A 16329-nucleotide genomic window follows, 5' to 3' on the forward strand; every position below is an offset into this window, starting at 1 on the left:
GCAGCTGAGAGACTTAACTGTTTCAAAGTGGTGAAAATAACTGATTGGAACTGACAACAACATTACCTCACTGGGGGTTATGTACCCTCAGATTTCCCTACTAAAGGCACCATAAGACCAGCACTGGCCATAGACAAGAGGACAAGTACAGTTAGGGGAAAACTAGCCAGAAGGATTTTATGACAGATGTGTAGTAACCCAAAGTTTGTTTTTCTGGTACAGCGGCTCAACCAGTAGAAAGATTCACACACACTGGATGTGGTCACTGAAGTATTTCAGGGTCAATATAGGATAGGAGCCTCCCATCCACTTCACTACTAAAAAGAGGTAGGAGTAAAGCATCTGACATCATTCCAAAGGAGGAACAGTCTTTATTGCTCATTTCAGAGGGACAGTCTGGGCCTGTTTCAAGATGGCATCTCTGGAGAGACTTTTTGGTCTTGAGAAGAGCTTTTTCTGGTGGCAGGCTTAAAGGGTCCAAGAAATGGCAGGCTAAGATTATTTTGAGAATTCAGCAGTCCTTTGTGATGGTTCCACAGGTCATAACAAACTCAGAAATAAAGTGCCCAACCATGGGCAGTCCAGGATTGCAGTGAGGAAAATCAAGTCCTGGACCAGTGAGTTTGCCCTTCTAAGATGACCTGGCCAAGACAGAAGGGAAGGCAAGACTGTTCTATGCTGTCAGCCTTCCTCTTGCTGTGAGACACTAATCTAAGGAAGCAGAATGGAATTGGGGGGGGGGGTTCAGAGACCCTATACAGCGGCTGATGTTTGATTCGGTTTCTGGAGGTCATCAACTTCCCAAAAGAGAATCTTTCTAGAAGGGGGTGTTAAGAGCAGCCTGCCTGATCTCATAGTTGAAAAGACTGCAGCCTCCACTTTACCATTATATGCAGGTATGTACTAGAGACTGCTGCCCTTGCCATAGCATTAGGACAATGAATATTACAGTGGGTCACATGGAAGCCTACTGCTGAAGAAGTGGTAATGGATTTCATCAGCTCTTCCTTAACTCAAGAATAAGTAAGGGCTGCCAGCTTGCCCAGTGTCTAATTTCCTAGAAAGGGTTGGAACCTGGACAGGTGATACAGAAAACTGCATGATCTAATTAAAAAAGGGTCAGAGAAAATCACCATTTGTTTAATCTGTCCAAGCCCTAGATTCCTTATTAGGCAATAGTTTGGAAAGATAATGTGGCCTCTTGGGCATATGTTGAATTGAAAATATTGCATAGAAATGCATCCTAAACTGCTTAGGTACACTTTTGCTTCACTCTGCTGGGAGTTTGTAATGGACATCTCCCACTTTAGGAACAAAAGTACCAGAAGTAGATGCTTTCACTCTGCAAAACACAGAATTCTTAATGGCATGCTCCAGAGATGCAATGATTCAAGTTTCTTCCTCGTTTTTCCCCTGATACTCCTTAAAGCATTTACAGGGCAATGTAACTGGACATAACACAATCCACAGAAGGCTTCACTCTTGTTTGCCTCTGAAGCAAGGACCTCATTATCCTCAGACTCACTTCTCAAGGCTGAATCAGGGGGACAGAGAAAATACTCTCTTACTCCTGGCTCTAGAAGTTTGTCTGGCTGGAGGCATGAGAAGAGAATATCATGCAAGTGTTGGGGAATAAGTCAACAGCACCCGGGAAGGGGCATCTGGTAGTGATAGGTGCATGTAGGACCTAAAATGATGTCAAATTATGTTCTCTAAGGGTGCACTCCCACATTCATGGTCAAATCTCAAAAGACAGCAGACAGCATATTTATATTAACTTATTGGACAAGGGAACTCATAGCCATCCATGTGCGGGTACCATGAACCCTTACTCAACAACTGCAAGACAATTTAACTGCATTCAGGGAGAGGTGAGGAAAGTACACTCTCATCATTGTATTCTGACAACAGAGCTCTCTGTGTATGATTCAGGGGTCCAGTTCACTAAAGCAAGTTGGCTGCCACATTGTTTCGGATGCTCACGTAAGGAAGGGATAGTGCTAACATCTTGATGATCAACTTAAAACTGGAAATTTAAAAGATGCTTCTCTGACCATTCTCTGCATCACCAGCTGGTGGAGTAGGTAAGCATGATTTGTCAATAACCGAGTGGGGAGAAGAGGGTGAAGGGCACAACATAAGAGGGGTCAGGAGCTGCTTTGTTAGCAGTCTTTAATTAATGCCAAGCCTTCTAATCACTTACCTTCTGCCTATATTCTGGGTTTGGCCTGGGATTATGTGGTGACTAGACCCAATGATCCTCACACTGGCTATCTTCCACAGTTGCTATCCTGTGAGAGTTCAATTAGGTTTCAAGTTTTTGCTCCTTCATTTCCTGCTAGCCAAGATAAAGTACTGATCCTACAAGCAATCAATGTATTTACTTATTTTTTTTTATTTAACATTTGTTAACCAGATAGGATAACTGGTCTAAGGATCCTTTTTAATCACTACCTGGCCTGACAGGCCAGACAATACAACTAAACATTCAACAAAATGTAGAGCCATTTATACGGAAATTCACATTGACATTGGCAGTAAAGACACAATACATGATAGCAACAAGTAATACAGTGACAAAAATGTACTGAGGTATGATACTGAGCATAAGAATAGAAATAAGGCAAACCCAAACTGATTTGGCTCATTTCGTAGCATGAATAAAGTAGTTGGTGGAATGTGATCCACATTCTAATACATGATCCACATGTGCTGATAAAAAAAAAACAAAAAAAAAAACAAACACAAAACATAATACTGTCACACACTGTTTACTGTTTTCATGTTGTTGTTGTTGTGTATTTTGGCTTTTTTAACTGGTTAGGGGTCGCCACAGCGGAACTCCGGTTCACTAATGATTGGTAGTTGATTTTTACGTGCTGAGTTACCAGCCCTGATGCACAACCTTCAACGAAGGTACGCCCATTCAAGCATGAATACCATATCGCAGCACCACCACCGCTTTCATGTATTATTTACAAAAATGACTCAGCCACCCTCCTTCTTTCATCTCAGAAGCTTATTGCTCAACAATAACAGAGATAATGATGATAATAATAATACTACTAATAATAATAATAATAAAATAACTGTTGACTTAACATCATTTCCCTTTGAAAAACAGATTTTTTTTCAAGCTACAGACCATTTTTCAGAAGTGAATTATTGTAGTTTGAGTATACTCTCCTCACTCAATAAGTTACTTTAGTAATTAGATCCGTTCCCCATGCTACAGTTTTACAAGATATAAAGTTATCAAAAAGTAGAAAAGTAGTGTAGGTAGCATACTAATCATGAGATGTTAGCCAGCTGGGAGGGAATTCCATTACAAAAAAATAAAAACAGAACAGCATTTTACACAAGTATTTATGTTTTTCCTCCATGCCTCTGTGACAATCAAGCTCCTCTCTTTCCATTGTCCCATTCCTCCTAGAGTCAAGAGCCAAGCAGCAAAAAGCAGAAAGCAGGGCATTCACCCATCTAAGGACACAGGAGTTGTAGCTTTAAGGCCCTGACCTCTTTGTGCATGCCTGTAACTGACACAAGGTTCAGCATGCAACAGTCATCAGCAAGTGTATATAACTTGCTTCTGTGGCTAATGTAACCCCTCAGGATTGCCCTACCCATCTTGAAGCCAACCATCCCTCTAGTCTTCACTGGGGATCCTACAACAAAAACACTGACAGAATATGAATCCTGCCCCCCCCCAACACACACAGACACACACACACACACACACACACACACACCAGGTAAACTGGCAATGTACTGTCAATCATACTTTCCCCGCACCACCTCCAAAAACTGCCAAAGCTGCTATTCGAACTTGGGTCATAACCAAGTCTCTATCCCTCTATGACAATGGAGCTGGCTATTTTACACAGCTTTTTATTTAAATGTGTAAATATACAGAACAGAATATGCAGAAGTACTGAAAATTCCAGAAGACTTAACTTACAACAGGTTCATTTTTGTGGATTTGGGTTTGGAGTACAGAATGCAAACAGGAGGCTGCTAATGAAGGGACACCTTGCTGTTACTGCATGCCAGTTAAATACACACTTCTAATCTACACAAGCTATTCCAGCTTTTAAATTTATAGCATTACACTTCTGCAATTTCATGTATACTCACCTTTAGTGTAAGAGAGGAATCAGTTCCATATCTCTTTTTTGCTAACTCCCTGATTTCAGCCTCAATATTTTCTTGGGTAGTGCCTTTCACATCAATGTAGTAGCAGTCAGCACTTGCATAATGGCAGGAAATTGCCTTCAAAAATAGAACAAAATAAATGAGTGATGGGGTCATGATCTGAAAAATACAGTTCTTATAAGTAATTTCACAGTCTTTCTACACCCAAACACCAAGTTTGATTTACAGCTGCTTTATTTAACTCTTCATCTCTCAGGTCCACTTACCTTAAAGTATTTCTTGTTAATGTGACAAATACTACTTCCCTACTGCATTAATGTGACAGCTGGGACACAGCACTGCTACTGACCAATGCAACCAAGAAGCAGCAGCAGCAGCTTAATTTCCAGAGAAACACAGACCAGTTGCACAAAAGAACTGCCTGACCCACTAGGCTAGTCAAGAGTATCAGAAGAAATACAAGGCAAATGAAACTTGTAACCATTTATACCTTATCAGTATCCACCCTTAGACTGCATCTCCCTTTTCAAGGATGTGTGAATTTGTGAATACTCATCCAATAATCTATTTCTCATCTGAGGGAATATACTGTATCACAATTTAAATTTGCATCAGGATTCTATCCTAGATGGGGTGAAGGCATTGCGTAATAAGCCTATCTCTCTACCATGTTTAAATTACTTGCTGATGAAAAGCTACATCATTGGTTGTGGGGTCTGTGTGACTACCTGACCTTTGAAAATACGAGAGTCAGGGTTCCTGAGACCCTAATGGCAATGAAGTCAAGGCATAGATCTCCCCTCAGAAATATATAAGATACTGAATAAAAAGACAGTATTTCCAGTCTTTGTTGGTAGCTTAGGGTTTTTTAAGCCAATGATCTTAGTTAAGAGACTTTGGGGTATTTCTAGTTGTTTGATATGTCCAGTGAGGCACATCCCACAGGGGGCATTGTTTTCAAAAATTGACCTAACTAATGCTGAACATAAGTGGAGAACAGCCTCTTTTGATCTGGATGATATTCCTTTTTGCAGTTAGCTGCACTATGCACTAGCTGTACTATGCAGAAGAACCGTATGACTAATATGATGATTAGATAAGAAGGGATTAAACCAAGTTCCAAGGTCTCTAACAACATGCTCATTTTTAAGTGGGTTGTTGTCTATGTTGTATGCTAGGGGTGGGGATTTTTATCAGCTATGACAATATTGTACTTTTTAGCACTTATTTAAGCTCATTTTTCACAGAATAGGTATTTACAACTGTACATTCTCGTTGAAGGGCTTTAGTGTCAGAGGGGGACTCCCCAATGACTTCCAGTTTACAGTCATCAGAGGGGGACTCCCCAATGACTTCCAGTTTACAGTCATTTGTAAACATGACTAGCCAGACGTCCCAGTTCATGGTATGAAGATTAGAAAAGTAAATGCAGAACAAAAGAGGTCCCACCTCTGAGTCCTGTGGGACAGGGGCACCACTGGACACCTTCATGCTCTTTGAGAAGATCCCCTTCTGCCCAAACTATGCTATTTTGTCTTTTAGCCAATTTGCTATCTATCTTACTACACAGAGATTTATTTGCAATGCATAAAGCTTACCAGCTATTCTAGCATGGAGGATGATGTCAAATGCCATGTCCAGGTCAAGATACTCTGTGTGAACAGCACAACCTCTATCAGCATCCCTCTTTACGCCTTCAAATAAGTTAACCTAATTCAATAAACAGGATCTTCCCTTGAACAAGTCAAACTGTTGGAGGCCTAGCCTGATGTGATTTTTAATTTCATAGCTTTGTACGTCAGTTCTAATATGTTCCATTGCTTTACAAATAACACTTGTCAGGCATTTGGGTCTATAATTTCCTGGGTCACCTAACATTAGGGACAAAGCCAGTAAGGTTAAATAGATAAAGGTGTGGGCTTTGCCGGGGGGTTTTAGTACTATTTATTAAATAGCTACATATTATTTTTAGTCTTGAAGAGCTCCTTCAGTACATATTCTTTAGTGATTATGAGGGATCTGAGAGATTCAGGGATAAGTGCCCTTTGGATAGTCATCCTTGCGACAACATTTGTAATGAATTTGTTAGATAGCATATTGGCAACATCTACTAGATCAGAGTAGGGGGTGCCATTGTAATTTCATAGCACTCTTTGAGTGTTATTTCTTAGTTTTTAAACATATCTAAAGAATTATCTGTAATTATCCTTAGATTCAGATGCTAGCCCTAAGTTTGTGCGCTGCTTTACTAGACCTACTAATATTTTTAGTCTATTTTTTGATGTTATACTTGATATGAAGGTCTTCTGGTCAGCTATATACTTTAAGAAGTTTTTTATTGTAGATATATGAGGGTCTATTGATCAGCTATATACTTTAATGAGTTTTTTTTACTGCAGAGCTTATTATGTTGGTGGTCCACTATATATACATCTGGTTGGGACTGCAAGTTCTATACGTTTATCTAAGTGGGCATATCATTTCTTTGTGAAGCGCTACCTGATGCAACAACATTTGGGTGAAACTTCTACAAGGGAATTTTGAAATTTTATCATAGAATTTTATGAAATTAGTACTTCTGACATCCTTGAATTCTGAAATATTTACTTCAGTGGGTTTAGAGATTTGGAAAGTGAAGGTAATTAGATAATCCAAACCAAAGGGTAAAAAGGACACATAAACAAACCGTTCAGTAAAAACTGTTAGAAAAACCCAGCCAAGCTAGAGTTTCACTGTGTGAAAAGTATAGTTTTGTACCTACCATAAATGTAGATGTCCGATAGACATGCAACTGCAGTCATAACATGTGGGTTGTCCTGCCTCAGGCAGCCCTCAGTCGGCCGGATTCCAAAGTCTGGGTCCGACGTCGGCCGATGTCGCATTTCTCTCCGACGTCAGAGCGGCTGGAGTACATAAGCATCAGCCGACGCCATTTTCTTCAGTGTTTCTTGCCCCAGATGCCAGGTGCCCTCCAAGGAAGGCTGTAATCAAATTGGAAGACAAAAACAGGATTCCAAACAAATAAATGAGCAATAAAACAAATACACCATAACAGATATCCCCAGCTAAGAGAAACAGGGATAGGAGTGGACCCTAGGCATAGAGGGGTATGGAGGGTGGGAAAATCCGACTGCAGTTGCATGTCTATCGGACATCTACATTTATGGTAGGTACAAAACTGTACTATGTCCTTCAAGAATGCAACTGCAGTCATAACATGTGGGTAGAATACCATAGCTTAGCTGGGGAGGAGGAATGCTCTAGGAAAAGATGGTGTGGCAATCAAACCCTGCAGGACTGCCGAAGCAAAGCCTGCTCTGGATCTGGAGTATAGAGGGAGATTGTAGTGTTTGGAGAATGTATGCACGGAGCTCCATGTAGCAGCTTCTAGAATGTCCTTAGTAGGCACCCCTCTTAAGAATGCTGTAGAGGTGGCTGTAGCTCTGGTGGAATGTGGTCTGACATTGGCTGGAACAGTCTTTCCATGAAAGGAATAACAGAATCTGATGCAATGCCCAATCCATTTTGAAATAGTCTGTTTTGAAATTGCTTTTCCTTGGACTGCAGGGGCGTAAGCTACAAAACGTTGTTCAGACTTCCTACTGGCCTTGGTTCTGTCCAGGTAGTAACGAAGTTGTCTGTGAATGCCCAAGGTATGCAACAGTCTTTCCCCCTTGTTCTCAGGATTGGGGAAGAAAGCAGGCAGATGAATGGCTTGATTTAAAGAAACCCTAGATACCACCTTTGGCATAAAAGTAGGGTTGGTCCTTAATGAAACCCTGTCTCTGTGAAAAATAATAAAGGGTGGTATTGCCATTAGGGCCTGTAGTTCCAAAACCCTTCTTGCTGATGTAATTGCCAACAGGAAAGCCGTCTTCCATGAGAGAAATTGCAAGTCAACTGAAGCTGCTGGCTCAAATGGGGGTAGAGTCAGTTTTTCTAGGACAAAATTGAGGTCCCAGGCTGGCACTGGGGCCTTTCTTGGTGGCTTAATGTTCTTGATTCCCCTGAGGAATTGCCTTAGTAAAGGGTGCGAAAAAACAGGAGGATCAGTGTTGTATCTAGCTGAAATAGCAGATGCATGTATCTTTATGGAAGAATATGAGAGGCCATTCTGTAACATATCTGCCAAATATTCCAAGATGAGTGGGATGCTCAACAATGATGCATCATGTCCCTTGCTGGTATTCCAATTGCTGAATCTTTTCCACTTTGCTAAGTAAACCTTTCTGGTGGATGGTCTTCGAGCCTCTGTTAGTATCCGCTGAACTTCCTTGGAGAGAGATAGGCTGAAGTTATTTATGGGATCTCCCAGGCTGTTAGCTGCAGTGTCTGAAGATTTGGATGCACTGTTTCGAAGTTGTGCTGAGTCAGAAGTAGAGGCCATTGGGGAAGGGCCCACCTCCTGGTGTGACATATGCTCCGTAGTAGTGGGTACCAGTGTTGTCTTGGCCAGTCCGGAGCTATTATGATTCCCTTGGGTCTCTCTGCTTTGATCTTTAGTAATACTGAGGTCATCAGTGGCAGAGGTGGGAATGCATAGATTGTTAGGGAGTTCCAGTTGAATGAGAGGGCATCTATTTTCCAAGCTTTTGGATGGTATGTCCTTGTGCAGAATCTTGGTAGAAGATGGTTGAGATGAGAGGCAAATAGGTCCACTTCTGGTTTGCCCCATGTCGAAGTGAGTTGTCTGAAGGCCTTCGGATGTAACCTCCACTCGTTTGGATATGTGAAATTCCTGCTTAGGCTGTCCGCCAACACACTGTCTTTTCCTGGAACAAACTGGGATTGTAACTGGATGTTTAGGCTCAGCGATTTCTCCCAAAGCTGCATTGTCAGTCTGCAAAGAGGGTAAGAGTGGGTGCCCCCTTGCTTGTTTATGTACCACATCACAGTGGTGTTGTCTGTCCGTATCATTAAATGGCCTTGCTGGAGTTGGTGTTGAAAGGCCTCTATGGCATGCATTACTGCCAGCATTTCCTTTTGGTTTATATGCAGATGTGTTTCCTTTGGAGACCATTGTCCTTGTATACACCTGCCTTCCATGTGCGTACCCCATCCAAGGTCTGAGGCGTCTGTAGTCATGGTCTGTGTTATCTGTGGTTTTTTGAATGACATACCTGTGTTTGCCTGGCTCACCGAGGCCCACCATAGGAATTCCTTTTGTAGGCATGGAATTAGTGGTATGATTGTCTCCAAGTTGTTGCTGTGTTGAGACCAAATGCTTTTTAGGTACCATTGAAGCTTTCTCATGTGTAGTCTTGCGAATGGAACCAGGAGAATGCAGGATGCCATGTAACCCAGGGCCTGTAGGAATCTCCTTGCAGTCATCTGGGTGAGTTTTACTAGACCTTTGAAATAATGAGTTAACTTTTCTTGCTTGTCTTCTGTCAGGTAAGCCATCTGAGAGTCTGTGTCTAGTTTGGCTCCTAAGAAGATTATTTGCTGGGATGGCTGCAGTCTTGACTTTTGGAAGTTGACTGTGTATCCCAGAGCTTGAAGTAATCGTATGACATAATCCAGGTTTTTTGTCAACATCAATTTGTCATCCGCTTGTATGAGGCAGTCGTCCAGGTACGGGTAAATTTGTATACCCTGGAGCCTGCAATGAGCAATTACTGAAGCCAGGCATTTTGTAAATACTCTGGGCGCAGTAGATAAGCCAAATGGCAATGCTGAGAATTGATAATGCTCTGGCCCTGCAAGAAATCTGAGGTATCTTCTGCAGCTGTGTCTGATAGGGACATGCAGGTATGCCTCCTTGAGGTCCAGAGTAATCAGCCACGACCCCTTGCCCAGCATGGGAAGGAGTTGCTGTAGAGTCAGCATTTTGAACTTTGGTACTATGAGAAAGGAGTTTAATGTGGACAAGTCCAGTATTGGTCTCCATTGGGATTCTTTTCTTGGAACAAGGAACAGTCTTGAGTAAAACCCCTGGTCTTGTTCTTGTTGTGGAACTCTTTCTATTGCTTTCATCCGTGTCAGCAGAGTGATTTGCTTGATAGCCTCTGCCCTCTGATTTTGTGGTAGGTTTGGCATGCCTTGTTTTCTTGGTAAGGTATGAAAATGAAACCTGTACCCTCGGTCTATAATGTCCAAAATCCATTTGTCCTTTGTCAGTCTGTGCCAGTTTTCTGCAAACAGAGATAATTTCCCGCCCAAGGGAGCTTCTAGTTGTTCCCTGGTAGGCGGTAGTAGAGGAAAGTCATTGAGATTGTGGTTGCGCGGCAGGTGAAACCCCTGCGTCACTTCTTTGGTTTCCTGGCTGCCATTGTCGTCCCCTGTAAGGGCCTCTGTATTGGCCTCTTCCTCGGCCACGCCTGTTCTTACCCCTTTGAAACTTTTCTGGATTAGGAAAGGACCAGTTTTTTGAAGGCCAATTCCTACTGAATCTGGGGGGTTGAACCTGGAGGAAATCTTTCACTGTCTGAACTGATTTTGCTTTTTCTTCGATGGTCTTTAACACATCCTTAGCATTTGCACCAAAAAGCTTGTTCTTTTCCAAAGGTGCATCCAGAAGTTTTGCTTTTACATGATCTGGTAGAGGTTGATCTTTTAACCAAGCATGTCTACGAATGACTGCCCCTGTCATAGCTGCCCTACATGAAGCTTCCAGTGCATCATATCCACACTGCAGGAAGTGATTGCTTACTTGCTGAGTGTTATGTACAGCTTCCTGCAAAGTCTTCCTGTCTAAAGGATCAGGAGTAGCTAATGTTTTTTCTAAATCTTCTAACAGATAATCCTGATATTGTAACATATGAAAAAGGCAATTTAAAGCTCTCATAGATAAGGTAGTGGATGTGTAAACCTTTTTGCCCCATCTCTCTAATGACCTAGCTTCCCTGTTGGAGGGCAAAGGATTTTTTGAGGTGGAGGCTGAAACTCCTTTAGGCCCCTGTGAAATAGTTTCCAAATCAGCAGTATGGGCCCTGAATAAATGGGAATGAGTTTCTGGGACCCTGTAATACCTGTCTGGCTTGGCTGGAGCAGGAGGAAGAGAATCAGGGGTAGCACTAGAGTCAGAATACAAATCATCCAGAACATCCAGTACAGGAGGAATAGCCAAGGGCCTGTGCTGAGGCTTCTTAAGGAAAGTCCTAAGGCACTTCCTAGAATCAGAATATTCCTGACCTTGCCACTTGAAATGTTCCCTCATGGTGTGCAGAACTTCCCCAAAAGAAATATCCTCAGGAGGGGAGGCCGAGGGGATGGAATCTTCTGCATCCGAGTCCTCATAGGTCTGAAAGAGCTCTTCCTGGCTATCAGAGTGGACAGAGCCCTCAGAATCTTCATCTGAAGGAGTAGGGTCAGAGGGTTCAACCCGGGGCCTTTTATCAGGAGGGGGCTGGGATCCTCTCTCAGGATGGGCCTGTGAACCTCTTATCATGGAAATTAAATCAGCAGCCATGGACATAATTTGTGTCTCTGGAGTAGGCTGAGGTAAGGATTTAGAAGTAATATGCTTTGTTTTGCTGGCTGCCTTAGCCCTAGTGTAGGCCTTAATAGACATGGCCATAGGAGGCCTGGCAGCTCCACGCAGGAGTGACCTTGTCTACAGCAATGGTCTCGGGCATTTCCTCGGTTTCGGTATCCGGAGGAAAATCTATAACTGGCGTCGGAATAATGTCTGGAATCGGAGTCGTCGGTAATGCGGTGTCTTCGGTTCGGAGCGGTGGAGAGACCGTCTCAGAGGGAACCGGAGCACTCGCACTAGGTTTTGGCGTGGAGTCGGTGGTAGACGCGGGCCGAGGATGTCGGTCCCGGTCTTTTCGCTTTTTGGGAGTTTGCGATGTCGGAAGATCCGACGGCATGGTGTAAGCAAATTTATCGCCGAAAAAATCTTCAGCGAACTCCGCCCGGCGCCTGAGAGTGCGCTTGTTGAAGCGAGCACAGGCTACACAGGCCGAGACGTTGTGGTCTGGGCCCAGGCAAGGGAGGCAGTAAGAGTGGAAATCCTTATGAGTTATTTCTTTACCACAAAAAAGACAATTGTTAACTTTTTCAGTAATTTCTGACATCGGCTGAGGCAAGAAAAGGTCCCCAACGGGGTACTTAGCTTTTTTGATGACTTCGGTATCGTAGAATACAGGAGCTGACCGACCGGCACTTGCGAACTGCTTCTGCTTCGGGCACCGTGCGGCAAGAAAGACTGAAGAAAATGGCGTCGGCTGATGCTTATGTACTCCAGCCGCTCTGATGTCGGAGAGAAATGCAACATCAGCCGACGTCGGACCCAGACTTTGGAATCCGGCCGACCGAGGGCTGCCTGAGGCAGGACAACCCACATGTTATGACTGCAGTTGCATTCTTGAAGGACATCCTTAAACCTCCTGTAGTATACACCCATGGGATATATACAAAGTACATTTTAAGAACATCAAGTGTTTCAACTACATGGCTTCTGAATGTCCATAACTTTTTTTTTTTCTTTTTAAGGCTTTACAGTTATATTCAGGCGAATAATGACAAACTCCACTACCTGGGGATGTGCATGTTTCAGACTTTTTATTAACATCATCAGCCCAGCCTAAGTGGATAGTTTAGCTATAATTCAGAAACACAGGGTCTTTAAACCCAGCTGATGACCATAAAGATTAAGATGCCTGCGAAACATCCCAACTAACTTCCAAACCCAAAGGGTAAAAAGGACAAACAGATAAACCATTCAGCAAAAACTACAAGGAAAACTCAGCCAAGCTAGAGTTTTCACTGTATGATACCTTAAACCTTCTGTAGTGAAGGCTCATGGGATACATGCAAATGACACCTTAAGGACATCAAGTTTTTCGTTACATGGCTTCTGAATATCCATGCATCTACATTTATGCTTTTTCCACGTTTTGTCTTCTTATCTGATCCTTCTCCTACATTCTTTCTTTTGTTTTTGGCACACTCAGTTGCTGTCTGATTATTGTCTACTTCTCGTCTGATTTCTATTCTGGATTGGCACTGATATGCTTCTGCTAAACTAGGCAGATAAGTCATCTCAGACACGTTCTCTTCAAATTTTAAAACTTTCACTATGATTCAGTCTGGTGAAGACAGCAGGTATGTATGCAGTCCTGCAAATGCAGATCAATACACAATCAGTTTTGAGGAGAACCATACCTCCTTCAGAATGAGGGAAATACAATCTTGATATACACTAATTTTTATATATCATCTGATAAGTATGACACATTTTTTCTCGTTTTGCAGTCCAACTGATCCAGTAGTTTTTGGGGTCAGTCAATCACTCCAAAACCTTAAGTTAGAACAGAAAGAACAAACTGGTTTATGGATTGGACTTTGTGCCTAGATGGTCGGGGCTGTTTTCAGTATTAATTTTAGTCTTCTAAAATACTCCTTAATGAGTTTTGTTTGCATTTGTTCATGTTTTATTGTCAGTCCTACATCAATTCCCAAATTTGAATACACTTCCTCCTGTTCAAGTTCCTTTATATCACATTCCTGGCCCAGAATGATATTTTCCTGGTGCTCCAACTTTCTTGCTTTAACTGTTGCTTTTTCCCATTTATCAAGACCAAATTACATTCTTATATGATCTGAACATTTTTGACTACATGCAGTTGTGCTTTCAGCTCATCTGATGAGCTATACAGTTTTAAATCATCCACAAAAAGAAGACGCAGATCAGAGTGCAAGTGATGCATGCTGTATCTTTAAGAAGCATGTCAAAGATTGTACGTGCATGTATAAATTCCAGACACGTGCATTCCCTAGTGCCATTTTGAAAGAGCAGCCAGAGAGTGAGAATGCATGATCACAGTTGTCTGTATATAAGTCACTTAAGTTAAAGTCAGTAAATGTCTATAGTGATGTGTTTTGTATAAAATAAAGTTGCTTGAACAGAACCCACGAAGACTCTTCTATTGTGTCCAAAGTGGGAGAGTGACATGGTGTCAGAAGTGGGACGGCAGAGAATACTATTCAGAAACATGAGGTGTACAGATGACAGTGAAGGTAAAACTAAGATAAATGAGCAGTAGGCATTTGAAGACCTTAAGAAGAAAATAGCCACCCCACCTACATTTCTGCGATGCTTCAAATTTTGGACTTAGTGCAGTTATACTTCAATAGGGTAGACCAGTAGCCTATGCATCTAGAACACTTACCCAAACTGAGACGCAGTATGCTCAAATTGAGAAGGAGCTTTTGGCAATAGTATTTGCATGTTCCAAGTTTCATGATTATATTTATGGCCGAGCTATTCAGATTAAAACTGACCACCAACCTCTTAGTTACTATTCTAAAGAAGCCTATGCATTCTGCTCCAGCAAGATTACAAAGAATGATGCTCAGATTGCAAAAGTACACTTTCAAAATGGTCTATACGAAAAGCAAGCTGCTTTATCTGGCTGATACCTTATCCAGATTGCCTAGAAATATGACAGAACAGCTTAACGCAGAGAATTTTGACTTTGATGTGATGGCACTGCATAATGTTTCTATCACTAGACTTGATGAGTTAAAAGATCACACAAACACTGATCCAATTTTTCAAAAACTCAATCACAACATTAATGTTGGATGGACGTCAAGGCAATCTAGTGTACCACCTGCAGTGTAAACTTATTTTTCTTACAGAGATGAATTGTTGATGGAAGATGGCATTATTTTCAATGGTCCTAAAATTGTTGTTCCTGCTTCCTTACAAGAATATATCCATATTTTGCATCATGGTCACCCAGTTTCCACATCCACTAAGAGAAGAGTGAGAGAATTGGTATTTTGGCCTTCATTACTGAAAAGACATTGATAAAGTAATTTCTTCTTTTCAGTATGCAATAGTACTAGACCGCATTTGCAAAGAGAGCCACTTCAGTTAAGTCCAGTTCCTGAACCACCTTGGGCAATAGTAGCCGCTGATACCTATGAGTGGAACAATCAACACCACTTGGCTTTGGAAGACTCTTATTCGAACTGTATTGAGATCCATCTACTACCCAACACCCAGAGATGGTGAATCTTTTGGATTTGGCGTGTCAAAAGATCCTGGCACAAAATAATTCAGTGCACTTCACATGAGCAACGAATGCAAAAGCAGTGTCTTTGGTAACTCAGGTGTGGTGATCGCTGAAGTGTCACCCAAAACGTTGTGGTGTGTGTCACCTTTGACATGTGTGTCATAGGTTCGCCATCACTGACCTAACCTAACATCTACTACTGTTATTACTAAGTTGAAACGTCATTTCTCAGTTCATGGCAGTCCACATAAAGTTCTTCCTGACAATGGTACTCAATTTACTAGCCAGTTGTTTCAGAAATTTGCAAGACAATGGGACTTTGTACATGTCACTGGTAGTCCTGAATATCCTCATTCAAATGGTCTAGCTGAACGTGCAGTGCGGAGTGCAAAGCAATTACTTGAAAGGTCAAAGCGTGACAATACTGATGTGTTCTTGAATTTGCTTAATCTCAGAAACATGTGACGATATTCTTGACTCACCTGCTCAAAGACTATTTTCCCAGCAAACCAGAACTACGCTACCCATTAATGCCAGTTTATTAAGGCCTAAAGTTAAGAACAGCAAAACCATCAAGGCTCAATTGTTTAAGAAGTGTAATATCCAGAATTCTAGTTATGACAGATCGAGCAGATTACTTCATCCGTTGAGGGAAGAAAAGGTGGAACAAATCCAAACAATGATTGGTTTTGACCAAATTGGACAGATTAAAAGCATCTGTGGCACACCAAGATCTTACCTGGCAGACTCCGAGGGTGTTGAGTATAGGAGGAACCATAGACATCTTCTTCCTGTACCAGAATCACCACCACCATCACAACATTGCTTCTGTGATGCGGACTCCAAATCTAAGAGCAAACCAAATACTGTCCCCATACCACAGTGTGTTCAAACCTCTGATTCTATTTCAGAAAATGTTCCGAACATGCCATAAGTCAAACATTTTGTAGAGACAGCTCCAGTTGCTAAATCCAATTCCCAGTTTTATATCACACAATATGGACGAATACTGAAGCCCAGTGTGAAATACGCAGCAACGTGGACTTGAATGTATATATATATATATATATATATATATATATATATATATATATATATATGTATGTATATATATATATATATATATATATATATATATATATATATATATATATATGCATATATATATATATATATATATATATATATATATGTATATGTGTTTGTA

At 41.6% G+C, this 16329-nt stretch overlaps 1 protein-coding gene across 1 annotated transcript in view; it reads right to left on the bottom strand.

Moving 5' to 3' along the window:
- PHYH (phytanoyl-CoA 2-hydroxylase) overlaps nucleotides 1-16329 on the bottom strand; it is a 930440-nt gene that overhangs the window by 126182 nt on the left and 787929 nt on the right. Inside the window, exon 8 of the mRNA XM_044087967.1 lies at nucleotides 4135-4269. Coding sequence (XP_043943902.1) covers nucleotides 4135-4269 — 135 coding nt within the window. The remainder of the gene's footprint in view (nucleotides 1-4134; nucleotides 4270-16329) is intronic.

This window comes from Protopterus annectens, chromosome 11.part0 (assembly GCF_019279795.1).
Source record: "Protopterus annectens isolate FY-2018-M chromosome 11.part0, PAN1.0, whole genome shotgun sequence".
NCBI classification, from domain to species: domain Eukaryota; kingdom Metazoa; phylum Chordata; order Ceratodontiformes; family Protopteridae; genus Protopterus; species Protopterus annectens.